This window comes from Cucurbita moschata, unplaced genomic scaffold (genome assembly GCF_002738365.1).
Source record: "Cucurbita moschata cultivar Rifu unplaced genomic scaffold, Cmos_1.0 Cmo_Scf00002, whole genome shotgun sequence".
Lineage (NCBI taxonomy): Eukaryota > Viridiplantae > Streptophyta > Magnoliopsida > Cucurbitales > Cucurbitaceae > Cucurbita > Cucurbita moschata.
This window is the reverse complement of record NW_019268518.1, coordinates 7,331,636-7,358,719: the sequence shown is the minus strand read 5'-3', so window position 1 is coordinate 7,358,719 and position 27,084 is coordinate 7,331,636. Positions and strand designations below refer to the sequence as shown.

The following is a 27,084-nucleotide window of genomic DNA, read 5'->3' as shown; positions in this document are numbered from 1 at the left end:
CTGATGGACCACTTGTCCAGAAGATATTCAGACGACGTTGAAGGGGAAAGAGAAAATGCCTTAGAAGAGGTGAAACTCTATCCATTATAGTAGAGGCGATGGAGCATTTACAGCAACTGCTTACCTTGATTCAAAAAGGGAAAATAAGAATATATACTTCGAGATGAAGTACACCTTAAGAAACAACACCGCTTTATATACAACCAATCTTCATCGCCTCTTTAGTTACTAGCTTAATTCCTCTCACCCACAACTCCGCCATTTCACTTCCGCCTTCACATACAAAATGCACCTCCTTGTTCTTCACAGTCACTATCCTGAATAATCCTGGTTCACTACCATCTCCCTTCTTAAGCCTGTTCTTCATGAATCTTGGGCTCGATCCAACCTCGACATCTCGGCAGACAACATTTCGTCTGCTCGACTTCCCCCACCGTAACATTCCCATGCTTCCTATCATTCTCAACTCTTTCCCATGCGGGCTTCCTTTTCCTCCTCTGGTGTGTTTCTTTACATGAGCACCATGTAACGTCAGCCCACGTGCTAGCTCGTCTAGTATCACTTCTTCTGCTTCACTCTTCTTGCTTTTTCTTGCAAGAGAGAGTGCAGTTTCGCCTCTCGTACTTCGTACATCCGCATGGGCGCCATGAGATAACAGAAGTTTACACACTGATCCATGGCCACCCCTTGCAGCTAACATGAGTGGAGTGTAGCCATCACCGTCTACAACATTTACATCGAAGCTTTTGTTCGTCAAAAACTTCACTGCGTCCAAGTCTCCACGTCTTGCAGCACAATGCAAGGCATAGAAACCGGCTGCATTACGGCTGCCCATGTCGAGGGCGAATTCAAGCATCACCTGCTCAAATTGGTCGTGATTTGGGTGCAACTGATACAAGGTGATTGCTGTTTCACCAGATTTATTGCTCAGCCTTACATCAGCACCAGCATAAACAAGCAGCCGGAAAGCTTCAGCATGACCATTAGAAGCCGCAACCATGGCTGCTGTAAAACCATGATCGTCCTGGTAATCTAGATCATATCCTCCCCAGCCAATCAAAATTTTCAAGGCTTCAGTATCACCACTTTGAGCCGCTAAGATAAGTGGACAGAAGACAGACATATTGCTGGAAATTGGTCCTTTTCCAGACTTTATCAAATCAGCCACCGTTCTTTGAAAACCAAGGGACCATTGATTTGAGCCAGCAATTGAACTCACGGAGTGACCAGCTACATTGACTAAGCCAAAGTCAGCACCAGCTGCACCCAATACTTTTAGACATTCTTCATACTTGTGTTTTGCACATATCATAAGTGCCGTATCCCCTGAATCTGTCTTTGAGTTTAGATCACAGCCAGCATCAATGAGACATTTGATTACTGCTGACATCCCCAATCGAGCAGCCATGTGTAGCGGACGAAATTCTGTATTTCCGGTTGCTTTGACAGGGAATTCAACGTCAGCCCCGCATTTAGAAAGGACATCAACAGCTGTTGCATTGCCACAAAGAATAGCATGATGGATGAGAGTTCTTCCATAGTGAAGAACATTGGGTGACGTATGTTGAAGAAGCATGCGCAAGATAGCACCACTGCCTTCAAAATACTCCACTGCACACCAGGTAACATCATAAGGCTCTGCCAATCCCGCACCTACTCGGAACTCCTCTCCAGTATCCATATCCCAAGACCATGCTCCCAACCTTACGCTAATATCAATCCGAGCTCCAGCCTGTTGCCCATTGAAAACATCAGGGATTTGACATGCAGTGCAGAAGTGTTAAAATTAAGGAAAAGAGGGAGAAAAAATCCTTGCATGTGCCATCTTCATTTTTCCTCGAGGTTGAGAAAATCACCTGAAGAAGAAAACGAACAATCGAGATCTTTCGACTAACAACTGCAGCGACTAGTGCTGTACAGTTGACATTTGTATGGAGAGAAGGCTTAGAGGACTGGAGTAGCACTCTGGCGGTTGCATTTGCATCCACACCACACTGTCACCAGAAAAATGAAGTCAAGATTGCGTCAGAACAGATATTGTAAAGAAAACCCATCTGAAATCCCCAGACCAATTAATGAAGTTGCTCCGGCCCACCATCGAATTAATTCTATCAGTGAAATAAGGAACTGTACAAGCAGCAACACAGAGCATTATTATCTAAAGATGGGGAAGAAACCCAAAACTCGATACTGTCACAACCAAACGAAGTTGTTGATGTTATTAATATTACTTATTAGCAAATGAATATGGAATACCTTTAAAAGTGTGTCCACCACATCAACAAAACCCCTGCAGCATGCAGTAACAAGAGCGTGAACTGCAATGTGGGGTCGAACCAAATCTGATCCCATGAGCAGCTCTGCAGACCTTGCATGTCCATGGCAACTTGACTCCAAAAGAGCTTCCTCGCAAGCTGGCTGAGATGCCCCAGCCTTGAGCAAGATCTCGAGTATCTCAAGATGGCCCTCCCTCACTGCTGCTGTTGTCGCAAATCCCCTGAATAGTTTCTGGTTCACATCAGCTCCAACGCCCTGACATTCAAATTGAACTCAAGTCTTAGAAGGAATCCGACGATAAGATTTTACAAGAAGGCGTTTGACATCGGCACTCTACGAACTCATTGCTATTAATTATTGAATCATGATATGATCATTTTAAAAACTTCGCTTTTTCCCTAAAATTACAGAATGCGAATGATTATGCAGAAGAGATAGAAACAGAAGAATGTCCGATGTGATACGTAGGCATAACAGCGTGGAACTTTGATTAAGTAACAGTCAATACAGAAAAGCCAAAATAACAGCTGTATGATAATTGAATATGGCTTTTAAAGACCGGTTACAAAAAAAATATACTTTAATAGAATGTAAATTACGTATCTGTCTAATTCCACAATCTTTTGGACGACGGAAAATGCAAGTCTACGATATACGGAATGAACATACAGCAATAGTAAAGTTGTAAAAATATCAGTAAAGAAATCCTGTAACTGTTGCAAATCGAAAATATTATAAAGAAATTAGTAAAGAAACCACGAAAACATGAAGTCTGAGAAAGTGATTGGTTCGGCAATTACTGAGAGAGTAATCGGCGACCTCGTGGAGGAAACGAGCAAACATTTCAGTTCAGCGAATAAAATCGATCTAAACACCGAAGTTCGAAATGAGAAAATCAATGTGATAGTACAAGAAGACTCAGGACAAGATTATCTGAAACTAGAAATCTCCGGATTTGAAAGTCAACAAGCACTTCTCAATGAAATGCATCGAAAATTCAAATCATTGAAATCGCGACACTGATGCTGAGGAAACTTAATGCCACCGAGTAAAAAAATACAAACAACTCAGAGATGCGAGAAAATCAACGATGAAAAACGTGCACATATTTTTTGAAAAAAACAAGTCATTAAATACTCAGGAACAGATGCAAATCTGTAGGAGCAAAACAATTCAAATCTCAGCGAAAGTAATCATCAATAGAATGCAAATTTTAAAAAAAGACGCACCAGCAATTTCTTCACAAGAACCACATTTCCAGTGTGAACGGCGACGAACAATGCCGTGACATCAGTTTTGAACTCATCATACTCAACGCGAACTTGCGAGGCGGATTCATCACTAAGCACCAACTCAGTCTTCCTGTTCTTGAGATGCACAGCGCCAACGAAGTTAACGTCGACGCAAGGATTGGAAATGCAGTCGAGAGCCGATTTGAGATCTCCAGAGTGGGAAGCTTCAATGAGCCTCTGAGAGACCTCCGCCTCGAAGTTCAACGGAAAGACCTGTTTTCCGGAGAACACAGTCATGATTCTGGCGACGGAATCGTGAGTCCGGCAGTCCGACAGAATCGCCGGAACAAAAGGATTTCAGTTTGAGACTGAGTCTGAGAGTGAGAGTTTTTGAAATGAAAAGAGAGAGAGAGAGAGACAGAAAAGAGTGAAGAAACTTGAAAGAAGTGAGCGGCAGAGGCAGGAGACTCCAGCGAGCGTGCGAATTTATGGGGATGGTTTAAATTTATTTAACCCCATCCCCTTTTTTTTCTTTTTCGTGTTTTTTTTTTTTTCCTCTTTCTTTTGATTAAAAAATTATAAACAAATGTTTGACTCGGTCGCTAACGCCAAAATTTGAGATTTAAAGATGTGGGGTCCAATTTTAACTGTTCAAATTATAAGCCGCCGAATAGCTGAACAGCTTCGGCTCGGCTTGGGAAGACGCTATAATCACGGGGGCGATCCTTCTAAGACAGTAGCCGTAGGTTCCTACACTCTAAAATCATCACCAGCTGTAGCATGTATGAAATTTTATATGAATTAAATTGTTACAAATTTAAAATGAAATGACCAAACCAATTCTTTTTTAACCAAATCCCTCGTTTTCTAAAACTTTTTCTTAAATCGAAGTCAGAGGCCCGAGCATACGTCGCTTGGTTGTAGGCGACGCAAGAACGAATTGGCTTAGTCACTTGTCGTTGGTGGAAAGTGAGTGGCGCACAATCGCAAGTCCGCTGCTATTAAGAGTGTGATTGTGAAATCAAAGAGACAATGAATTTACAAATGATAATGGTAGAGGTCCAGCAGAACCAACAAACATTATCTTCCGTAGATCCAGAAAGTAGTGAGCCTTAAGTAGTCAGACGTTTAAATGAATTAAAGAGGTCATCTACTCAGCAGCGACATCAACGTAGAAGGTCAAGAAGTTGCTAGGAACGTCCCAATATATAGGACAAATATTCGTTTATGTTTTAAATACATTGCATTTTTGGATTTAATCCCGTCCCCATAACTTCCACCCATACCAACATCATTATTAAATACAAGATTAATAATGGGACATCATTATTAAATACAAGATTAATAATGGGACATGGCGCTGAGACAAAATATGGCCGTACAGTTTATACAGCCCCCAGTGCGCCTGTGGGGCACGTACGTACCGTATAACCCTAGGGCCACACACACAGACACGGCCACAGCCACAGGGATCCTGTTCCAGACCCTGTTTCGATCTTCTTATCCTCTCCCATTCCGCTTTGCATTTTTCCACCATTTTTTATATTAATGGGTAAACTTTAGGTTAAAAAGTTGTATTTATTTTATTTTATTTTAAGCCAAATGCGTACTCCTGAAGCAAAAGAAAGCGTATAGAATCCCTCGGTCAAAACGCACCGTATTCTAACATTTATTCTGCTTCCAATGCCTCTGCCATGTCCTTCTTTCTACGTGTAAAGTAAAGTATGAATGATGGAGATGAAGAAATCAGGGCCGCACGTCACGGGGGTGGCCATGATCACGTGGCTTAGAGGAACAGCAGATGGTGAATTCAGTTTTTATTTTATGGTGGGAGTGGATGTACGGGATTGTGAAGATCCAAGAAAATCACCGGCTGCCCCACGGCCTGACGATAGCGCCCAATGAAATTTGTACGGCCAGTGCAGAGCGGAGCCGAGCCGCAGCCAACAGTGGACTCGGCGGGGCATGTGAGATCGCACGTGACGGAACGTGATGGACTTTTATTTTTCCTTTTCTGCCCAGTTCAGATCTCGGCCGGGTTTCTATATTAAAAAATAGCGCCGGGTTGCCGGCAGTTACACTCCTTAGGAAGCTTCACCGGCTGTACGAGGGGGAATTCCTTCAGCCAATCAATAACGGACGCGTGTGGGCACTACAATGGTTTTTGTTATAATTTTTAATAAACATATGCCATTTATATTATAAATTAAAAACATACCAAAAAAGCTAATTATAACTTTTAATAATCGTTGAATTATTCAACTATATGTGTTTTTTGGTTCATAATTGCATAATTTTTTTAATAATTAATGGATGAAATATTAAATGTTAATATAAATGTCTACCGTACCACATCTTAAGTTAATTATTTAAATCTTATTTTATTAATTATTATTTATGTTATTTTTTACATAATATATCGACAATAATCATAATACATTACTCATATAATGAAAATAATGATCTTAGGATATTCATTATTTATTAATAATACTTATATTTAATAAATCAATATCTTGTCATTTTCAATACAATAAAACTATATTTAGCAATAATTATTATGAACTAAAGATCGGATTGTCGTAGTTATAAAATTTTCCAACCTAATATATCTAATTAATTAATATTTAACCCATATTATATATATATATTTTTTTTTTGAGTGAGTTAAGTTAGTTTGAGTTCAAATATTAAAATTAAAAAAATAGCTAACAATCACGTTGAAATATTTGGCATGAACTTATTGTGTTGCGATATTTTATATTATTTATTTATATATAAAAATAAATATTAAAAAAAAAATAAAAATAACCCCACATTTTGTCACGCCTACTTGGTAAGTGGCAACCGCCTGTCCCCATTACAATTCAAATTGAGGGGGGCGGCCCAACCAAAGCCTTCTCTTCAACTCAACATAAAAAAGTTTCAAACTTTTGTGGTCCATTAATCATCAAATCCTCCTTTTCTTTAATTACTATTTTTCAAATCATTATTATTATTTTTATTTTTTATAGATGTAATGAATGTTCGACTGCCACGTATACCATATATATAGCAATTATAATTTTTGTTGGATGATGAAAGTCCCACGTCGATTAATTTAGGAAATGATCATGAGTTTATAAACAAAGAATACTCTATTCATTGGTGCGAGGCATTTTAGAAAGCCTAAAGCAAAGTCATGAGAGCACAAAGAATGTTCTTTCCATTGATGTTGAGCCCTTTTGAGAAGCTCAGCTTATACTCGTCTTTTTAATGATTAATCTCATGAGTTATGGCTAGATTTTGAATATTTTGCGTTAAAGTTGTTAGTTTATAGAGATTTTTGTAATATAGTTTCAAAAAGGTATTAATTTTGCTATTTTTTAAAAGATAAGTGTAACGTTAATTAAAAAAAGAAAAAAAGGTTCTTTAGTGATAAAATTGAATTTGAAATTAAAAAGGAAGAAAAGGATAGAAAATTAGAGCGAGGCAACGACATTCAAATAATAACGGAAAATTTAAGTTTGGTTAAGAAAGTAGGGCCACTTTAATGATATATGTATATGATAAAACAAAAGAGTCCCATGTTTTGCTTCTGTCCCAATGTTGTCCCAAATGGATAAGCTTTTAAATACATTTTCTTACATTAAATTGTTGTTTTTATTTTATAAATCTATCATTTTTGTTTTCACTCGAACTAAAATCTTGTCGGGTTAAAGATTCAGAGTGAGTTACGAATCTATACCTAACCCGTTACGCTATAATTCATTGAGGTTGAACGAGACTGTGTGTTTATAGAATAAATTTCATTAAAAGTCTCGATTGTCTTTTACAGATGATTATAGATTTTCTTGACCACTTTTTTTAAGTTGTATTTAAACGTTACCAAATTTTGCATTTTATATTAAATTTAAATACGTTGGAAATAAAATCCAACATAACGTGGGGTTTAAGGAGGGGGAAGAGGCAAGAGCAAGTAAACTAAACTAATGACATTCGGAAAAAACAAGGTGACGGCAAAACCAAGTGAGTAATGATACTGAATAATGTCCAAAGCTTAGGAAAAGAGTTCAACTATGTATAAAGCCTAAAATCATTGTTTCTTGTCGGATAATGAAATTTATATATCATCTTTGTTTGGTTGAATGTTTCTTCAAGCATAATAAACCATATAAAAATAAATATAATTAAGTGATAATTGATATTTACTCATATTTTTTAAAAATGTAAAATATATAAATATTTATATGATTTTTAGGAAATTAAAAAAATAATGAAAAAGTGTAACTTTGAAGCAAGAATTTAATTTTTAAATCTTAGTGATAATATTCAACATTTCAGTTTTCATGCTCTAATCAAAGAAAAAAGAATTATATTATATTTATGATTTATGAAAACGAAAAATAAATTTAAAAAAAATTAGGAGGAAAATGTATTTAGTTTTTACTTTTAACTGTTTTGTTTTGTTTTTTTTTTTTTTTTTTCATTTTTCTCGTCTAAATTTCTCTGTCTTTTGCTAAGGCTTCGGAAATTCCCAAAACATCCGTGCAAGACGTAAGGTATGCTTTAAGGCGTGCAAGGATGTTTTGGGAATTTTACGAAGTCTCTGAATATGGATCCACTATCCACGTGTAGGCCCATTATTTGTCGGCCTCAATGGCCCATTAAATATATTGGCCCATTCATAAGAAACTGGCGCCATTTTCTGTGGTTTGTGCATTTCTCTTTACTATTGTTTCCCAAGTCTCCCATGGAGGAGGATTCTAAAGAAGAACTTTGCCAGAGCATCGGCATAACCAAGCTACACGGAAACGGCCTCGCCAACCGAACAAAACCAGCGAAGTGAAGTATCTCTATCTTTCTATCTCTCTGAACACATTCTCACTTGATTGCATTGATCATCGAGATACTAATATCTCTTCAATTATCGTCACTCTGTAATTGGATTGTACTACGAAGTCTGCACAATGTAACTATCGTAACTCTTGTTCTATACGAGTCTGAAGTAGTTTTGTTTATCTCCTCCTAATATCTTTAGCAAGTTCTGTAAATTCAGTGTTAGCACTTTCTGTAGCTATATATGATGGTTTCTTTTTTAGCTATATTTTGTTGGTGATTGCTTAATTCTTCTTGAGCTATATTTTGATCGTATTTATGCTTATGAAGATTTAGTTTAGTTTAAGTTTATAATGTTGTCTACTTTTCTTTGATTGATTTGTTTTATATTAGTATTTTTCATTTATAATACAGTCTCTGGTTTCAAATTTAACTTTACTATGGCTTCAAATTCAAATTTAATTTCCTTCCCTCTGGCCTTGCTCATATCTAGGGAGAGAACTGAAGCACGAATAGAGAGAGATGAACATTCATTCAATGGATTATCCCGCACGGTCCTAAGTGTTGACATGGAAATTCAAAGCTAAAATCATTTAGAATTGTGAAACCAGATCGAGAAACCTTTGGTCATCTCTTCCTTCAGTGACCTTGTACTGTTGAAGGGTAGCTCTTTATTTTGAGTTCTTTAGGCTGAGCTCTTTGCTTACCAAAAAGCATTGACTGAGTGGCTGCTTGAAGCTCTCATAGATGGTGGTTCAAAAACAAAGCTAGAATCCTTCTGAATTGTGCAACTAGAGCTTTATTACGATATATTTTGATAGAAATAAACCAAAGAGCTTTTAGAGATAGAGAGGTCTTGGGAGGAGATCGGAATATCAACGCGCCTAAAAGTTCCTGAAATCTCTCACGTGATTTCATTGTTGTGTTTGTTAATAATATTCTCTTATAAAAGAATCAGTAGTTCGATCATTTCTTTGACCTGTGTAAATTCAGTATCCTCCAGGGAGGCTGAATTTTATATTGTATTTATTATGGTTAAGTGGGTTTGCCGCAGCCTACAAATTGAAATCGCATGGTTTCACCGTTTTGGTGCTTGAAGCTGATCCAAGAGCTGGAGGAAAGCTAAGAAGCGTCTCATACTATGGACATATCTGGGACTAAGGAGCCAATATGATGGCAAGCTTCCTTGACAATAATTTGACTTGCATTTTTCCTCACTTGGGCTTCGAGAGAAACAACAATTTGTAGTAGTCATTTCTTTTTTCATGATGATCTTTCTTTCTTTCTTTCTTAATTGGTTTTTCGTTTTTATTTTATTTTACTTACAGCTAGCTTCCTACACATTTGGAATCATTACAAAATGTTAAAAATTCTATGATGTGATGTGATGAGCGTTTGCTTACTGTGTGTTGCTAATCCTAAATAACATGAACGATTGCATTTCTGGCAGCTGCTACATAGGTCCATGCTTTTTCGTTATTATTATTATGTTTTGACTTTCTCCAACAATAGTGCTAATAGGTCACGCACCTTTCACATGCATGTGAGAACATAATAAATCTTGCATACTTATAATAAATTGTGAGTTGTGGATGTTCTGCCTTATGAATCGAAAACCCAGGGCCTAGATATGTTTTATTTGTTTCTTATTTTTTATCTTTATATCCTTTTCCCCCTTTCCTGGCGTGCAGGGTATCTCAAACTGTTGGAGGAATCAGCAGCCATCATCTGCCAAGTAACTTTCTAAGCATTCTTTATTAGTTGTATGACTCATAACATCAATTTCTATGTCGGTGAAAATCCATCTACTGGACCGAAATGCTGTGTTATAATTCTCATATTCTGCATTGACCTTGTTCTTTTTTTCTTTCCTTTTTTCCAATTTAAATATGAACCGATCATCCATGAAATAGGTAATGAAAAAAAAAGAAAAGAGATTAATATATATTAGTCTTCCTTCTTTTAACTCCTTACGGAGTTTGTATGTTGAACATTTCAATCTATATTTGTCTTTCAACACAACCTATGAGACTACAAATATTGAACTTTTGAACTATGCTAACCGCACGCTCTTCAATTTTTGTGGTATTTGAAGAGCATGTTCTTGATAGATGATACTACTGTAACGTGCTTGTTTAAGCAGTAGACAACCAACTACCCCTTTTTTTTTCAAAGAAGCAGTGTTTTATTGTTTCAAGTTGCTTTATATCAACATTGAAAAAAACCACGTTAAATGTGGATCCACCCTTCTGTCATTGAAGTACATGGAAACTCCATTCTTCTGTTGTTTAATTATATTGAGCTGTCTCGAGGCCGCCTTGGGAGTTGGAAATTTGAATTTCTTATTCACTTCGCCACTTCGAAAACGTAAGCCTAACTATTTTTGGATGTCATGTAGGGCAAGTGTTAAAAGCTCAAACTCACTCCAAACTCGAAGAACTCAAGTTAGCCTGTTTTGGAGGTCAAATGTAGACGCCCATCTTTATCAGGTAAAATAAGTTTCTTCTAAAGTAGCATAATTTCTATCTGTCAAAGTGATCAGAATTTGCTCATTTAAATCCTCTCGTAATCTTGCTCTGCTGAGTGAAATCATTAGATCAATGGAAACTCTTTTGGCACAATAGAGATTGATAAGTTACAAAGTTAGTAATTCAAAGTACAAAGTTAGTAATTCAAAGTGCAGTAGTTCTGTTAGGTAAGGCAGTTCATAATAACCCATTACCTATACTTTTAACTTTAAAAGTCAGGAATATATGTTTTTGGTCCCTAATATAAGACTTTTTTTTTCCTTTCAAATTGCTCCCTAATTTTTTTATAAGCTTCCATTTCATCCCTAATGCATTGATTTTTTAACGCAATTCTAAAAGGGGTTTAGGTCTTCCTTCTAATTTGATGGTTGTCGTAGTCAAAAGTTTGGTCAATTTTTGCATTTAAATCCTTGACTGATTCCCCCCTCATTATTGTATTTGGGTTCTGACAATTACTTATTCGGTCATCACTGCCTCATATTGAAAGCTTTATCTTTTTATTTTATTGATATTTCTAAAACCAAACATCACAGTATCCTTTGTATTTATCTGTAGAAATATAATAAAATTATGTAAACAAAACTAATCCACTGAACTCCGTTGAATCAGATTCTCTTAAAATCCTTAATTTCATCTATTAGGTTTTAGAAACAAATGATAACATCAATGTTGGATTCTTATTTTTCTCTGAGCTAGTGATTTTTTGATATATTATTCAATTGTACTCACCCTCTGCCTGTTATTCAATTTACTTGAAAGATTTTAGAAAATAGAATCGACCTCATTTTTATTATTCACTTTTGCTGTGTAGTTTTCGAAAAATAAATTGAAGGAAAAAATAAAAATCCTCAAGAATGAAGATAAAGAAAGAAAAATATGGGATTTATCATGAAAATGAGAGCCCACTTTTTTTTTAACACACTTTTGTTCCCAAATGGAGAACCAAGGAATCTCACTACTTTGATTTCTTAATTTCAGTTTCTCTAATCATTGTTTAACTAAATTTGGTATATTATAGTTATAATTACACAATCAGTCAACTGTCATTGGACTCTTTAGAAATGTTTTTCTTTCTTTTTTTCTTGTTTAGATTTGGTCTTCATGCCCTTTTAAATATAAGAAGACAATTTTTTACTACAAAAAAATGTGGAGCTTCAGTTTAATCATTTGTTTTAAAAATTAAATAGTGACTAAAATAAATTCTTAGAGGTTGAACCTATACTTAAAAGGCAAAAAAAGAATAAAAATGAAAATTTAGTGGCATGAGAAAAATTGAAATGATGGGAAGGAGTCAAAAAGTTGAAAAGGCAATTCTTGTTGGGTTACAGAATTAATATTGTACATGAAAACTTTGGGTAAAATATATCCATAAAACCACAAAGCAAAACTGCTCTTTTTTCTTTAGAATATTTCTCAAGTCTAAAGAATAAATTGACCAGTCTGATGCCACATCAAAGTATAGTTTAAATTATACATTAAAAAAAAAAGAAAAAAAAAAAGAAAAGAGGACTGTACCAAAAATATTATTTTCTTAAAAAAAAACAAAAAGAAAAACAAAAAAAAAAAAAGCTGTTGAATAGACATGTGAAGCATAATTGAGGAATTATTGAATTGATGGCTGTTTGTTTTCTGATTATTTCCTTTCTGAACATTTATAAAGAAGAAATTGACCAGGAACTGCTTGTGTTGGCCTTGGGAACAGGCTGGCTGTCCAAATTAGGTCCCACATCATTTGATTGTCCTCTTTTGGAATATATCCTCTCACAAACTTTCCTACCAAAATTCATAAAAATACATATATAATACGTGCGGGAAAGGACTCGTGAGCCGTGACTGCGGCGGTTCATTTATAACGGTAATATCTCAAATTAGTCAAAAAGGATATAAACGGGTAACTAAAGCTGAACACGTGCTGGCAATATTGTAAATACCCGAAATCTGTAGGATAATCATGACAACAAGACACCACGAGAAGAAGGAAAAAAAAAAAAAAACAAAGAACAAAACAGAGTAAGCATGGCATTCATTTTTAGCTGGGATATAGAGCTCTCATCAGTGCACTCTACTTTGGTTCATTTGATTTTCTCGATCCCCACTTGGTTCATTTGCTCCAAAGAGGAATTTTGACCTCTTTCATGTCAGAGGCGACCTCCTCGTTGTTGTAGTTAATGCTCTCTCTGTGTGAGTTCTGGTTTTAAGAGTACACTTTCAACTATCTCCACCAATTATTATCTCTTCTCCTCCTTAATTTGCCTTCTTCTTCTACTTCTTCTTCTTCTTTTTTAAGTGCTCTCTTTACTCTACTTTATCACTTTGTTTGTTTTCTTCTCTGTTTTTTAGAATTTGATCCTTCCAACACATTGTTTGTAATCATCAGCTTGAGTTTTTGTATCTTGTCTTGTGAATTCTATTGCAGCTTTTTCATCTTTGAGCATCTGTTTGCTGCGGGAATTGTACTCTGTTTTGAAGATTCTCTTCCTTACTCGTATTTACTCTGTTTTTTCCTTCTCTCGCTTGCTCTCTTTTGAGGGCTTAACTTCATTACCTTTGTATTGTCTTCTTGAGTGGAGGGTTAATTCCCGACTTGGAGAGTTTCCCCAGGCAGTTCTCTTTTTCGAATTTCTGTCAAAAGTTTTCCAGGTCGATACTATGTGGCTAAGACTAAGAATTCTTGATTTAGTTCTTCGTCTTCGATCATCTTGTTGATTAACCTGCTAGTTTCAGAGGTTTCTCAAATGGGTTCTCTGCAACTTTACCTTATTGTCAGTCTTTCATGGGCTTTTTTCTTTCCCTATACCCATCAGCTACAATCCTCTCAGACCCAAATCCTGTTGCAGATCAGGAAACATTTGGAGTACCCTTCTTCCTTGGAAGTTATGAACACTTTCGATGGTGACCTCTGTAATGTTTCCCCATCTCGAGAGATGACCATTGCGTGCCAGAACAATGTAGTGACTGAACTCCGAATTATGGGGGATAAGTTTGTCAAATTTAGAGGGTTCAATGGGGTTCCAATTCCAAATCAAACTCTATCTGAGAGATTTTCCATAGGTTCCTTCGTTACCACATTGTCAAGGTTAAGTAGCTTGCGGGTTCTTAGCTTAATTTCTTTGGGAATTTGGGGGCCACTTCCTGAAAAAATTCATCGCCTCTCCTCTCTTGAGTTCTTGGATTTGAGCTCAAATTTCATATTTGGTCAAATCCCACCTAAAATTTCTACCATGGTTCAACTCTATTCAATGGTTCTCGATGGTAATTACTTCAATGATACAGTCCCGGATTGGCTTGACTCCTTAACGAACCTTACCTTTTTGAGCTTGAAAAGAAATAGACTCACCGGTCAATTTCCCTCTTCATTATGCAGAATTAGAACACTAGCCGACGTTTCTCTGTCTCACAATGAAATTTCTGGGGAATTGCCCGACTTGAGTGCTTTGACCAATTTGAATGTGTTGGACATGAGAGACAATAAGTTAAACTCTGTTCTTCCAGTCATGCCAAAAGGACTAGTTACACTTCTACTTAGCAAGAATGCGTTATCTGGCGAAATTCCTAAGCACTTTGGTCGGATGGCTCAGCTTCAACATCTTGATCTATCATCCAATCAACTGACGAGGTCACCACCTCCTTTCTTGTTCAATTTGCCAAACATTACATACCTTAATTTAGCTTCAAATAAGATGAGTGGATCCCTTCCAAATCCTCTAAGGTGCAGTACAAAACTTGGGTATGTTGATATTTCAGACAACAAGTTAACTGGAGCTCTTCCCACTTGTTTGGGAAGTTCTTCAGACAAGAGAATGGTTAAATTTGGTGGGAATTGTTTTTCTTCTGATTTGCAACATCAGCATGAAGCATCATTTTGTGCAGAATCCCTTACAGAGACCGGAAAATCTAGAAGAATAGAAAAACTGTTGATTGTTGCTGCCTTCGTCAGTGGAGCTATAATTCTTATCGTGCTTTTACCCTTTGGACTTATCTTTCTGTACCGAAGGCTCTGTAAAAGAACAGTACAAGAACTGTCGGTACCGCCAAAAGTTGTACAAGAAAATTCAACTACTGCAGTTCCATCTGAGCTATTAGCAAGTGCCAGTAAGTTGTCTGTTTGTAGGCAGTAGGCTACATTTCATGTCTTAAGATTTGAGAGGAATTGTTCTTTTGCAGGGTTCATTTCTCAAGCTATGAAGCTAGGTGCCCAGACTGTTCCAATGTGTCGATCATTTTCTTTTCAAGAGCTAAAGGATGCTACAAAAGACTTTGATAAATCAATGCTCTTGGGAGAGGGTTCTATAGGAAAGGTATTCATAAAAACTTCAATTTTCATATAGAGGTTTTGATTCTATTAAGATTTTCAGTTTTTGGTAGTCTTAAATCTTTATTCACTAGCTTTGATTCTTGGGAGTCATGTCAACCAAAAGTTTCTCTTACCTGTCTTTCATCTTTGAGCTCATATAGTTCATATAGTTCATTAAGGGATTTCAAGTTTTCACTGTTTTCTTCTTCAGCTCTATAGAGGAAAACTGGAAAATGGGACTCTTGTTGCTGTAAGGTGCTTACCTTTATCCAAGAAATATTCAGTACAAAACCTTAAAGTTCGGCTGGATGTTCTTTCGAAGCTTCACCACCCCCATTTAGTTGGCCTCTTTGGTCACTGTATTGAGGGAGACGGACATGACTACTCAACTGTCAAGCAAGTTGTTCTTCTTGTATACGAATACGTGTCAACTGGGAATTACCGCACTCTTTTGACAGGTTAGTCAAGATTATTGAAAGAAGTAGTCCAACGTTAACTCATCAAGAGGAAGAGGAAGATTGTGAGTTTATAAGTAAGAAAATCCAGTAGTATAAAGCCTTTGGAAAAACCAAAAGCAAAGTCACGAGAGTATATACTCAAAGTGTACATTATCATCCACGAGGTAGGTGTGTGGTTCCATCATTGAAAATCAAAATTTGAAACAGTAACTTCTTTGGTTGTTGCAAGAAAATCTTTGTTGTGCAACATTTAGCACACTGTCACTTGGTTCTTACATCTAAACCAAATGCAGCCTTGAACATGTTTTAGGTTCTTTTAAGCTTTGCATTTATGGTGGAATGTTCATATTGCCATTTATCTGATATTTTAAACGCAGAAACTTATCCAGAGAAGGTCTTGAAGTGGTCAGATAGGTTGACAATTTTGATTGGAGTTGCCAAGGCCATTCACTTTCTGCATACAGGGGTCATTCCTGGTTCGTTCAATAATCGTTTGAAAACAAACAATATATTGCTTGATGAACACCGAATTCCAAAGCTTAGTGACTATGGCACATCGATTATCACCGAAGAAATTGAAAAACATGAGGTAAGTTAGCTTGTAGCCCTTGGAGTTTGGTCCAACATTTCCAGTGATATTGAGACATTTCTACTGGCTTCTTTTGTTTTGTTAAGTGAACTTATACTCTATCCGTTCATTTTTTGTAGGCAAAGGGAGAAGGCACAAAATCAAGGTAAGAAAACCACTGAGCTAAGCACAAATATTATGCATTGTCTTCTGTTATACGAATAATCTGTTGAAGATGGTTGGAAGAGGAGTCCCACGTTGGAGATAGTCTCGTGTTGATCATGGATTTATAAGTAAGGAATACTATCTCCATTGGTACGAGGCATTTTGGAGAAACCAAAAGTAAAGTCATGAGAGCTTATGCTCAAAGTGGATAATATCATGCCGAAAAAAAAAAAATTTGATCTTCCAGTTATTCCCTTCATTTCAATGGATGCTTGCCGATGCTTCCAGATAGTTAGCGTTTTAACTTTCATGGTGTTTGGATGCTGCAACAGGAAAAACTTGGTGGAGGATGATGTTTACAATTTTGGATATATATTACTGGAATCACTTGTTGGGCCTATAGTAACTGGAAGAGAAGAAACATTTCTTCTAAATGACATGGTATATATATAACTTTGTCTCTTTCCATTCAAGTTCATCAACTAAAAAGAGCAGAAGAACTAGCTGATTCTGTTGTTTGTGGTTTCTGAATCCCTTGTGTATGAAACAACGACAGGCATCCTTCGGCAGCACGGATGGGCGGAGACGAATCGTCGATCCAGTCGTGTTGACCACCTGCTCCCAAGAGTCATTATCAAGAGTTATATCTATCACGAAGAAATGCATATCGACCGACGTATTGTCTCGGCCCTCATTCGAGGATGTGCTGTGGAACTTGCAGTATGCTGCTCAAGTCCAGGCCTCTACTGATGCTGAGCAAAAGTCTGATTCCATATCTTAGCAGTACATATTACACGTTAGAGTCTTGCTAATTAAAAGAAAAAACTAGATATATAATATATAGAAAAAATCAAAAGTAAAGTCATGAAAATTTGGGTTCGAAGTGAACAATATTATGTCACTGTAAAGTCATGAAAATTTGAATTCGAAGATTCAAAATTTGGGTTCATATTACAAGTTAGAGTCTATTATTATCATTTATCTGACTAACTTATTTTTATAGTTCAACATCACATGCATCAAGAAGATTCAAATTCATGAACTAATGACGGAGAATATGTATATATTATTTCATGTTTTTACAGAGAAAAGGAAACTGTCAAAGCCGCCAGAACTTGCCATTTGCGAACCGTTTTAGACAGAAATGTAAACGCAGACGAAAAGCGGAGGGCTTATGAAGACGTTTTTTTTTTTTTTGGAACTTGCCAAATATGGGAAATAATTGATGTTTAAAAGGGGTAACATGGTAATTTCAATATTGTCAAAAGGTCCTATTAGTCTATAAAAATAGAAAACCATCCCAAATCTCTTGAATAATACCGTTTTTCTTTTTTCTTTTTTTACGATTCTTTAAACAAAATTTTGTTGGCGGAATTAGGGCTTTTCCCACGTTTTCCTCCCTTCTCCGTCAATCTTATACGCACAATTGTTTATTCTTGAACAATCGCTGAAGAAGCCCACCTTCTTCAAATTCTAGAAATGGTCATCCACCTGCTCCACGAGTTGACGGCAACCACCATTTTCATTTGCCAACTTCTTCGCCGGTCAAACTGCGGTAACGTAACGCGCATTCCCTTTCATATAACTGCATACCCATGTTTCCCCAATTCTCCATTCTCCATTCTCATTTCTCCTAATTCACTCTCGCTCTCCACGCATTCAGAATTATGGACAAAATCGCATTGTACGAGAAGGTGTTCAAGCAGGTCGACGGCGACGGTGACGGGAAGCTATCTCTCCCGGAGTTGCAGCGGTGCATGGCGGTCGTCGGGGGTAGCTTGACACTGGAGGAGGCGGAGAAGGTGGTGGAGAATTTGGATTCCGACGGCGATGGGTTGGTGAGCTGGGCTGAATTTGTTGCGTTTATGGAAGGAGTAGGAGAGGAAGAGAAAGTGAGTGATTTGATGGAGGCGTTCAGAATGTATGAAATGGATGGCTGTGGATTCATAACCACTAAGAGCTTGAAGAGGATGCTGAGTAGGCTTGGGGAATCCAGGAGCATCGAGGAATGCAAGAAGATGATAGCTAAATTTGATCTCAATTCTGATGGTGTTCTTAACTTTGATGAGTTTAAGTTCATGATGTCCTGATTTTCTTCCATTTTTATGTGTTCTGAACTTGGATTTTTGGTCAACAGTTATATATGATGTACTCTTTCTCCTTGTGTTCTTCAATGGTTTGCATTCTCTCTCATAAACTAAAAACTAAGTATAAAATGAACACTCATCAGCTTACCATAAATTACATAAGAACTGCAAGTGAAGGCTGAGTTGAATGAGGTTGTTTGTTTATGGATTTGTTTCAGAAGCCTGCAGCCCCTTCACAAGAGGCTTTGTGGAGCTTTCGCAGCTTACGCTCTGATCGCCTTCGGGCAATTCTTCGACCAATCTCGATAACCTGTCGAAAACTTCTGCGGCGCTCGGACGCAACGAATGGTCTTCCTCGACACAGGATCTGGCAAGTTTTGCCAATTTGAAAGCAGCATCAAGTGCATAGCTATCCCCCAGTGCACTGTCCATCCATTCCCTCAGTTCATCTGCTGCATTATCTGATTCCATGATGGCCTTGATCTTCTCTGTTAACCATACACTGCCTTCTCCTTTGGCATTTGGCTTTGTTATTGGTGTTTTACCAGACAAAATCTCCAACAGAACAACCCCATAAGCAAATATATCAATGGTTGGGGAAATTATACCTTGGTGAATGTACTCAGGAGCCAAATAACCCAAGCTCCAAGAGGCTGGATTGGAAGAACAGAATTTGGGGTCTTCAATCTCATTTTGAACACATCTTGCCATTCCAAAATTCCCAATCTTTGCATTGAAATCCTCATCTAAGAAAATGTTTCTGCTCTTTACATTGCGGTGAACGTAAACCGGTTTCATAACGTGGTGCATATGCTGTAGCCCGGCTGCGACGTCCAGACAGATCCGCAGTCGCTGACTCCATGTTAAGAAGCAATAGCAAGAGGTGATGAACTGGTTTTTCATTGCCAATCCACCGTGAAGCCAGTCCTTCAACGATCCATTTTTCGCATACTCGAAAACCAGAAACGAATCAGGATCCTCGGTTAAACATATTCCCAAAAGCCTCAATATGCTAGGATGTTTGATATCATGTAAAAGGCTAAACTCAATCTTGGAGACGGTTTCGTTCTCCGTCCTCTTGATCGCCATGTTCTTCCCGTTGAGACGTCCTTGATACATCGATCCCTCTATCTGATTACTCGTATTGAAATTCTCGGTCGCTCTCCTGATCTCCTCAACTGTGTACATCGCAATGAGCATCTTGCTTGCATTTGATTCCAGGAGGTGACTATCAAAAGTGTCTTGAGATCCCTCAAAAGAGAATTTCTTGTCGCTTGCCGTTCTAATACTGAGACTAAGCTGTTGTAGCTCCATTTCACCTCTTTCATATGACTTCTGTGTCTTCTTCTGCTTGTTTTTCTTCAGCTTGATTACCAAAAAGCATGCCATTGCAGCAATGCTCACCCCAAGTATGACACCACCAAGTGCAATGTAAACACCAAAATGCACCATTTTTGCTGTATTCTTGTGTGAGTTGATTGAGGGGATGCTGGTGGAAGGAGAACGCAAATCGGGCCGATGCGGTTTCGCCAAAGAACCGAGGATCGGCTCACCATTCACCGGAATCAGAAGGGTTGAAAACGGTTCAAGCCTTTCTGGTTTGAAGGTAGCTAAGGATCTGCTATTAGCAGATATAATAGATTCAGGAGTTGTATTGAAGTTTGTAGCTAAATTGGAAAGTGTGTCACCTTGTCTCACAGGGTAGGAAATCAAGAGCCTTGGCTTTGGACCACCACCTGCATAGGAAGATGGACAGCCACATCTCATTGGTATCAGTAACCGAGCGGAGTCACCGAGACCCCACGGCGACACCCCCATATTCTTCTCCTTTATTGCTCTGCAACTTGTTAACCCCTCAAGTGATTCAGCAATACTGTAAAAGCTCTCTCCTTTAATGGCAGTTTTTGTCAACCCAGCTTGGAAGAAGCTGCCATTGCACTTACACTCAATGGGTATCAGCAAAGGCTGGTTTAAAGGAAGCAACTCTGTGTCAGCAGAGAAGCCATTGATTTCAGCAATGGCAAATTGGTTGATCCCCAAGTAAAAGCTGAGGTTAAAGAGAGACGAAAACTGCGAGTTCGCGAAAAGAACTGCAAATGTTCCGCACTGCACCAGAGCCTCGTTTCCATTGCAATGGAAGCCGAAGGCATCAGGCGACGTGGAATCACAGCTCAACGAGCTCTCTCCAAATGCAGAGGAAACCAACCAGATGAACAAGATAAGAGCTCTCAACAACAGCACGCTGATAACAATAGCCATTTCCAAGAAACAAAGCTTCCACAAAAGCACAAACCAGTTAAAAATTGAAGGGGATTTATCCCTCTCGGATCCAGAAGGGGGCATTTGAAAAGATGAGAAATTCTGTCATGGGTGTTGGAGGACAAGATCTTTTGGGGGACACGAACAAGAACTGCTTATACATTTAACCAATCAACTTTGATTCGATTCGATCCGATATGGGATGGTTATTAATCCAAGTTCTTTGCATTGTTTACTCATTGGGTGTGATCAAAACCGAATCTATATACCTGCTATATATTTCTACACAAAACATTGGGTTTTTCGTTGCTCGTTATTAGATTGCTTCAAGACTGCGGTCCCATTTGATTCAACACAAAGTCAAAAGTTCATCGACTTATTAAACAAAATCTGCCTAAAATACCTAACAAAAATGGATCGAAGCAAAGTTAATTGTTGTTCTTCTAATCTCTAAGGAAATGCACACAAGAAATCAAAGAACTTCAATGTTGAATTGATGAATTTCTTGAGCAAAAGGCTACATAAAAAGTATATAAACAACCCATTCTTCAATAATTTAAGAAACATTTTGATGCAGCATAAATACCAACTCTATGGCTATAACATAACTTTTAAAATGGGACTACATGTTCAATCAATAATCCAGCCAAAGGAATTGTGAAGCCTCAGCCAACCCTACCTACTTAGCCTTTTAATTTGATTCCTGCCCCTTTCTCTAAAAAGCTATGATGCTTAGGGGTTGCCTTATTTTTCATTCTTATTCAATTTCCATAATAATGAGGTATGATGTGAGGCCATTTCCATTGACAACCCTTCTCTCCTTAATTATTACCTTTACCACTCGGAAATGACCCATGAATTTACTTCTTACCATCTTTATTTCGATCCTATTCCTAGTCTAACAATATGAGGATAGAGATTTGAACGTCTTATCTATAGAAAAAAGTTGTATGGATCAAATAAGTTATGCTCGTGCTGAGTCTAAACATCATTACTACACTGATATTGACGAATGTATTTAAAAAAGTTAACATATTTCACTAGCAGGTACGGTCAATCAGAGATGCACAGTAACTTATAAAGAAATAATAGGTTTTGGGAAGAAATGAAAGGATCATAGAAGTGTTTGTTTGTTTTGATTAAGGCATTGGCCAAATGAAGTTATACGTAGACTAAGAATAAAGAGAGAAAAGAAAGATAAGAAAAGGCATTTGTTTCATGCATGCTAAAGCTGAGGCATGAAATGTTGGGGATGTCTTTTGGGTCAAATTCTCCATCACTACTCTAAGTTGACAAGCAGAACCAATAACCACACACACAGAATAATTATTAGCATACAGAACCTAGCAATCTTCTCAGTATGTGAGCTCGAGCTTGGATGAGCTCAACACGAACTATAACTAAGTCCAAATCTTATTTTGGTCTCGGAGAAGATAAAATTTTTGCGGGTATTGATCTTGTTCCACTTACTATTCCAATCCTGTCTATCTTGATCATAATCTATCTGCATAAAATGATATTAGTGACATAATCAACTGGAAAGGTCGGCATAGCTTTACTGAGAAAAAAAGGTGGAATATGGACACTGCAAAAAGAAGATAATAATAGACAGAAAGTTGGTTCTCCATAAAGTGTGAGGAAGAGGATGTTTTGGTATTGGGGAGCATCAGTTGGATTCCCATTAAACCTAATCAACTGGGACAGGATTCACATTTCAATCATACTTCCATTTATATTATTACTTCATTTTTTTTTATAATAATAATTTAATAGAAGTTAAATTATTATTGCGATGCCCGAATAAATGAGAAAAGTACATGAATGAACTGAAATAACATCCGAATGAAAATGACTGTAAAGAGATATGATACTTAAGAAAAGGCTTAAAAGTAATAGAAAGTTTCAACCGTAGGAGCTTCAACGTAATTCTATGTTGGATGATCTCTTGAATCTTTTTTTAAGCAGCATATGAGTGAGGACAAAACACGTTGAAAAGATCATTATGGAGCGGAAAATGGAAAATGAGAAAAGAATATGATAAAGAAAAGAAGGAAGGAGAGAGATGGAAGCAGATGGGGCATGTGAGGGCATGTGCTATGTAAGGATCCCTAATCTGTCTCTGGATGTTAAAAATCTTGGAAAAACAAGAACAAGAATATCAATATCTGGGAATTGGAGTCAGAGAGACATACCATCGGCCGAGGAATGAAGGGGGCTCCTCCCTTCCCTTGGTCAAGAGATGAGACGTAACCTCCTTCGCTTTCATGCGCTCATTATTCCTTAGTTCTTGAGTGACATGCTCAACTCCCACTCCAATGCCTTCTTATTTTCCTTCATCTTATTTTCCTTCAACAACCACACCATTAGTTTCTCAAATCTATACATAACATAAACGCTTTAAAAATCATTCCAAACTTCCCTTAAATCAGGAACCCATACTCTTTTCTTAACTCTCTAATTTATTTCATAATCATCTTAATCCATAGAAGTTATACATCAAGTGTATAACGAGATCTATCAGTGATTTATTGGGGACTCACAAACCATCAATTCAACTTCAGTCAATCTAAAAATGTCCCATTTGGATTGAAAAAAGTGTATAACAAGATATATTCTTGAAGCTTGTAAAAAGATCAAGAGTTCAGCTGGGCCTCCTCAACACTTTTCCTCAGAACAGATATAACTTCGGAAGGCTCAGGAGCTCCAAACACCGAACTTCCTGCAACGATGCAGTTTGCCCCCGCCGAAGCTGCAGCATCTATGGTTGAAGGTCCCAACCCGCCATCCACCTGCCAATCAAAGAAAAAAATGACAGTGTCAACACCATCCCTCGTATATCCATCTGTACATTGAATCGGAACTATAACGCGTACACTACATTGAGTTTGCACGTTCCTGCTAGCTTACAGAGATTGCATCTCAAGTCTACTTGCTAGATAAATCTGGTTTTTTGAACAAATTGTTTTATCATGGGAAAAAATTATGAAGACTTAAAAGACAGAGAGAGAGAGAGAGAGAGACCTCAATGTCAAGAGATGGGTACTTCTGTCTTAACTTCCGAACCTGGATAAGTTAAAATCGGTAAGAAGATTCAACAAGAGACGTCAATCAAACAATGCTCAAGGAATACTGAATATGTCGAAGTAATCGAACCTTGTCCATCGTTTCTGTCATGAACTTTTGGCCACCAAAACCAGGTTCGACTGTCATAACAAGAACCATTTCCACAGGATTTTCACTTTCTACCTGAAAATTGAAGAAAGAACAAGCATCACTTAACAAGTATAAATTTTTTGATGCAGAAGCATTTGCACAAAACCGTAAGCACTTTGCTGCGTTATATTAGATGCATCGGATCCTACAACATATCAATGAAAGATATGAAATTGGGAGAAGATGAGAGAATGAATTGCATACCAGAGCATAGACTTCTTCGATGGGTGTTCCAGGTTTTAGTGCTACTCCTGCCTTCATGCCCTTTGACTTAATTTCCTGGATCAATTGCTGCCAATTGTCTACCAGAGAAGAGGGAAATAAAACTTCAATTTCGAAGCAATAGAACTATAACGAATCTGAGGTCCAAACGCAATGTACCTTTGGATACTTCAACATGAAAGGTAAAGCCTGAAGCACCAGCTTTCGCCAAAGGTTCAACGTAATCAAGTGGATTTGTAACCATAAGGTGACAATCAAGATATGCCCTGCAACACAAGAAGTTTATTCCTCATTAAGTCAAGGTAATGCCATCGAACTCTAACAATTGGCCATTACAAAAAGTAATCCAAATTGCTGAAACTGATGAAGCAAGGAGGTTATGTTACTTCGTATGTTTTCTTAAACTCTCGATGACTGGGGCACCAATTGTCAGATTTGGGACAAAGTGCCTGTGGCAAATGCATAAACAACAAAATAGTCACTTAGCTAGCTAGACACAAGATATAAATCCAATGGAAACTTGAAGAGTTAGAAAAGCAAGCCCAAATTGTGTGTGTAATCCAGATTATGCACAAAGCACACTACCGAGAAATGATGCACAGTCCTGTTACAGGGTGAATTCAACCAAATGATAATGGTCAAATTTCATGGGGTCACCATGTCAATTTGTTAAAAGAAAAAACTTCGTGATTTTCTTAATTATTAGAAGTTTTCAGATGATTGTTAGTTTCAAACTGAAGAAAGTAAAGAGGTAAAAAGGTAAAAAGGGTGGTAGCAGAAAGAATGTGGTGAAGGTAGATCAATGAACATAGAAAGCCAAATAATCAAATCATAACTCATCCACGATTATCAGGGATCTAAACATTAGAACGGAGGAGATGGACAAGAAGTCAAGGAAAAGTTGATGGAGGTGATGCCTAGGGACGAGGAAGGGTGCAAACGTAAGACGAAGAATGCCAAGCTTCTTCAATCGAGATTTATAATATACATAACACTGAATTGATGAAAAAGTTAAGATATGAACTCGATCCAATCGAAAATACACAAGATCAATGTTTTATTTAACTGGTATACTAGCATGCAATATCCTTCTTGGGCTTCAGCGCAAGGTGCAAGAAAAGAAAAAGATTCAACTAGATGAAGCGCTCGATAACTAAAAAATGCATGCATACAAATATCGACACGTATATTATAAAACTAAAACTACATTCTTCTCAAGTTTCTACAGCCAATATTTACAAATAATCAAACATTTGGCTAGAAAGTAGGTGCTACAAGTGATCGACACTACACAGGTGAAGGTCAAGTTATTTTCAGGGAAATTCAATCCTATACTAAACAAATGACCAAAGTATCAAACCCATTCACATGAAGCACATTGCAGTTCAACAGAAGCATGATATCAGCAAAGAATGATCCTACCCATCCTGCAAATAAACCAACAAGAGATATCAGATGTGATATCAGAAAATTTTATGTGCAAAGAAATTGCAATTTGTTCAACCACGCCAACTCTAGCACATCTCAAACTTTGCAACCATGTCATTATAGCATCACTAGTTGGCTTATGCATTTCCTTGCGGTTTTCTCTACACTCTCACCAACCAATCAACAAGAAAGTGAAAAACGTTCTTTTAATAGGACTATAACAATTTTAGTATTCAGTTCAAAAGAAGTTGAACGTAGAAGTCTACTCGTGAAACAATCCATGGACTACCTTCCACTAAGATAAAGTACTGAAACAGCATAGATATAATTTTGTCGAGACCCAGAAAAGCATAGACAAATCATATGATTCAAACAATTGAAGCCGAGTAGATTTTGAACCATTTATATTAGATTAGAGCTAAATGGTGGAAAATCAGTCTCAGAAGGCAAAAAACTAGGATCAAATTGTTGGGTTATGAAACTAAACCGAAGGGGATCAAGAATCGGAAGCAATTTCGTCCAATTATAACTGAAGAAAAGGGACAATTCAGGAAAACAGAAACAGAGAGCGTGTGGGTACCATAATATCCATATGAAGCCAATCCGCACCAAATTTAAGCATCCGTTCGGCCTCCGAAGCTAAATTAGCAAAATCTGAGGATAGCATTGACGGTGCGATTTTCGCAGCAACTCCCATTTTCGTCCACCTCTTGCTCGGTTAGCCGATCAAAAACTCGAGCGATTCGTCTGCGAGGATTTTGAAAATATAGAATTAATTATCGAGAATGTAAAAAATGAACCCCCAATGCCAGATGCTTTTTCAACAAATGCGTCGCTTTTATAGATTATATACCAACCCCTGGCGGCTCGATTGTTGAAGATCAACTTTAGTGGGCTCTTTTTAGACCATCTGAAAGTGGCATCCCTCCTTTGCTACACTTTTCTCAAAATTTGTCGCATCTTCACAAGGTTATTCACTTCTTGCATCCTTCCACGACTCGACTGATCAAAATTTTCAGTTTCACAATGATTCTCCAATCAATGTTTTTTCTTATTCTTTTTAAAAATTTTGATTTAAATCTTGTGTTTCGAAATTCTTTGAAGAAAAAACCTTCTTGAGTTTTGAGTTTGAAGCCTCCTCCTGTAACACAAAAAATTGGCGGTTGGTGGAATTAGGGCGGGCTCGCCGACGTGTCGTAGATGTGGGAAGGGCAACGAATCAGAATCCGCTAATTGTCTTGATTTTGGTTGCAGGGTATCCCAGCCACAGGAACTGCATCACTTGCATCGTGGGCTTGCTGGACCCAAAGAAATCTGGGTCTTCACAACTAAGAAAATGGGCTTCTCAAAAGCTCATTGGTCTGTTGCGTGGAAAGCCCAATCCAATGGGCTGGTCTCTTACGTGGAAAGCCCAATCCAAGGGGCAGGTCTCTTACGTGGAAAGCCCAGTCCAATGGACTGGTCTCTTACATGGAAAGCCCAATCCAATGGGCCGGTCTCTTAAGTGGAAGCCCAAACCAATGGGTAGGTCTCTA

General features: G+C 37.6%; 5 protein-coding genes across 8 annotated transcripts; 2 read left to right on the top strand and 3 right to left on the bottom strand.

The window, feature by feature from the left end:
* Window positions 1-43: 43 nt before the first annotated feature.
* On the bottom strand, window positions 44-3,961 carry LOC111455562 (ankyrin-1). The gene is made up of 4 exons (XM_023097276.1): window positions 3,507-3,961; window positions 2,257-2,532; window positions 1,857-1,994; window positions 44-1,732 (listed from the first exon to the last, which is right to left on the bottom strand). Exons 1-4 carry the CDS (start codon window positions 3,804-3,806, stop codon window positions 194-196), a joined length of 2,253 nt encoding a protein of 750 aa, XP_022953044.1. The 5' UTR covers window positions 3,807-3,961; the 3' UTR covers window positions 44-193.
* An 8,907-nt stretch (window positions 3,962-12,868) lies between these two features.
* LOC111457273 (probable inactive leucine-rich repeat receptor-like protein kinase At3g03770) lies at window positions 12,869-17,152 on the top strand. Of its 2 annotated transcripts, none has more exons than XM_023099496.1 (7): window positions 12,869-14,947; window positions 15,020-15,153; window positions 15,361-15,607; window positions 15,985-16,196; window positions 16,316-16,341; window positions 16,667-16,781; window positions 16,897-17,152. In XM_023099496.1, exons 1-7 carry the CDS (start codon window positions 13,591-13,593, stop codon window positions 17,119-17,121), a joined length of 2,316 nt encoding a protein of 771 aa, XP_022955264.1. In that variant the 5' UTR covers window positions 12,869-13,590; the 3' UTR covers window positions 17,122-17,152. The 2 variants fall into 2 exon arrangements, with proteins under 2 accessions (XP_022955264.1, XP_022955271.1); XM_023099503.1 differs by having other exon boundaries at window positions 12,870-14,947; window positions 16,673-16,781.
* A 515-nt stretch (window positions 17,153-17,667) lies between these two features.
* On the top strand, window positions 17,668-18,514 carry LOC111457555 (putative calcium-binding protein CML19). 2 transcript variants are annotated; one of them, XM_023099831.1, is made up of 2 exons: window positions 17,668-17,895; window positions 18,004-18,514. In XM_023099831.1, the coding sequence occupies exon 2, from the start codon at window positions 18,008-18,010 to the stop codon at window positions 18,428-18,430; it is 423 nt and encodes a 140-aa protein (XP_022955599.1). In that variant the 5' UTR covers window positions 17,668-17,895; window positions 18,004-18,007; the 3' UTR covers window positions 18,431-18,514. The 2 variants fall into 2 exon arrangements, with proteins under 2 accessions (XP_022955599.1, XP_022955608.1); XM_023099840.1 differs by having other exon boundaries at window positions 17,668-17,900.
* An 83-nt stretch (window positions 18,515-18,597) lies between these two features.
* Window positions 18,598-23,009, bottom strand: LOC111457305 (protein LYK2). The gene is made up of 2 exons (XM_023099537.1): window positions 22,879-23,009; window positions 18,598-22,190 (listed from the first exon to the last, which is right to left on the bottom strand). The coding sequence occupies exon 2, from the start codon at window positions 20,768-20,770 to the stop codon at window positions 18,629-18,631; it is 2,142 nt and encodes a 713-aa protein (XP_022955305.1). The 5' UTR covers window positions 20,771-22,190; window positions 22,879-23,009; the 3' UTR covers window positions 18,598-18,628.
* Window positions 23,010-23,127: 118 nt separating this feature from the next.
* On the bottom strand, window positions 23,128-26,640 carry LOC111457523 (ribulose-phosphate 3-epimerase, cytoplasmic isoform-like). 2 transcript variants are annotated; one of them, XM_023099762.1, is made up of 9 exons: window positions 26,407-26,640; window positions 26,130-26,296; window positions 25,544-25,548; window positions 24,508-24,570; window positions 24,281-24,387; window positions 24,104-24,201; window positions 23,840-23,932; window positions 23,708-23,749; window positions 23,128-23,475 (listed from the first exon to the last, which is right to left on the bottom strand). In XM_023099762.1, exons 2-9 carry the CDS (start codon window positions 26,244-26,246, stop codon window positions 23,320-23,322), a joined length of 681 nt encoding a protein of 226 aa, XP_022955530.1. In that variant the 5' UTR covers window positions 26,247-26,296; window positions 26,407-26,640; the 3' UTR covers window positions 23,128-23,319. The 2 variants fall into 2 exon arrangements, with proteins under 2 accessions (XP_022955530.1, XP_022955541.1); XM_023099773.1 differs by lacking the exon at window positions 26,407-26,640 and having other exon boundaries at window positions 25,482-25,548; window positions 26,130-26,147.
* Window positions 26,641-27,084: the final 444 nt, after the last annotated feature.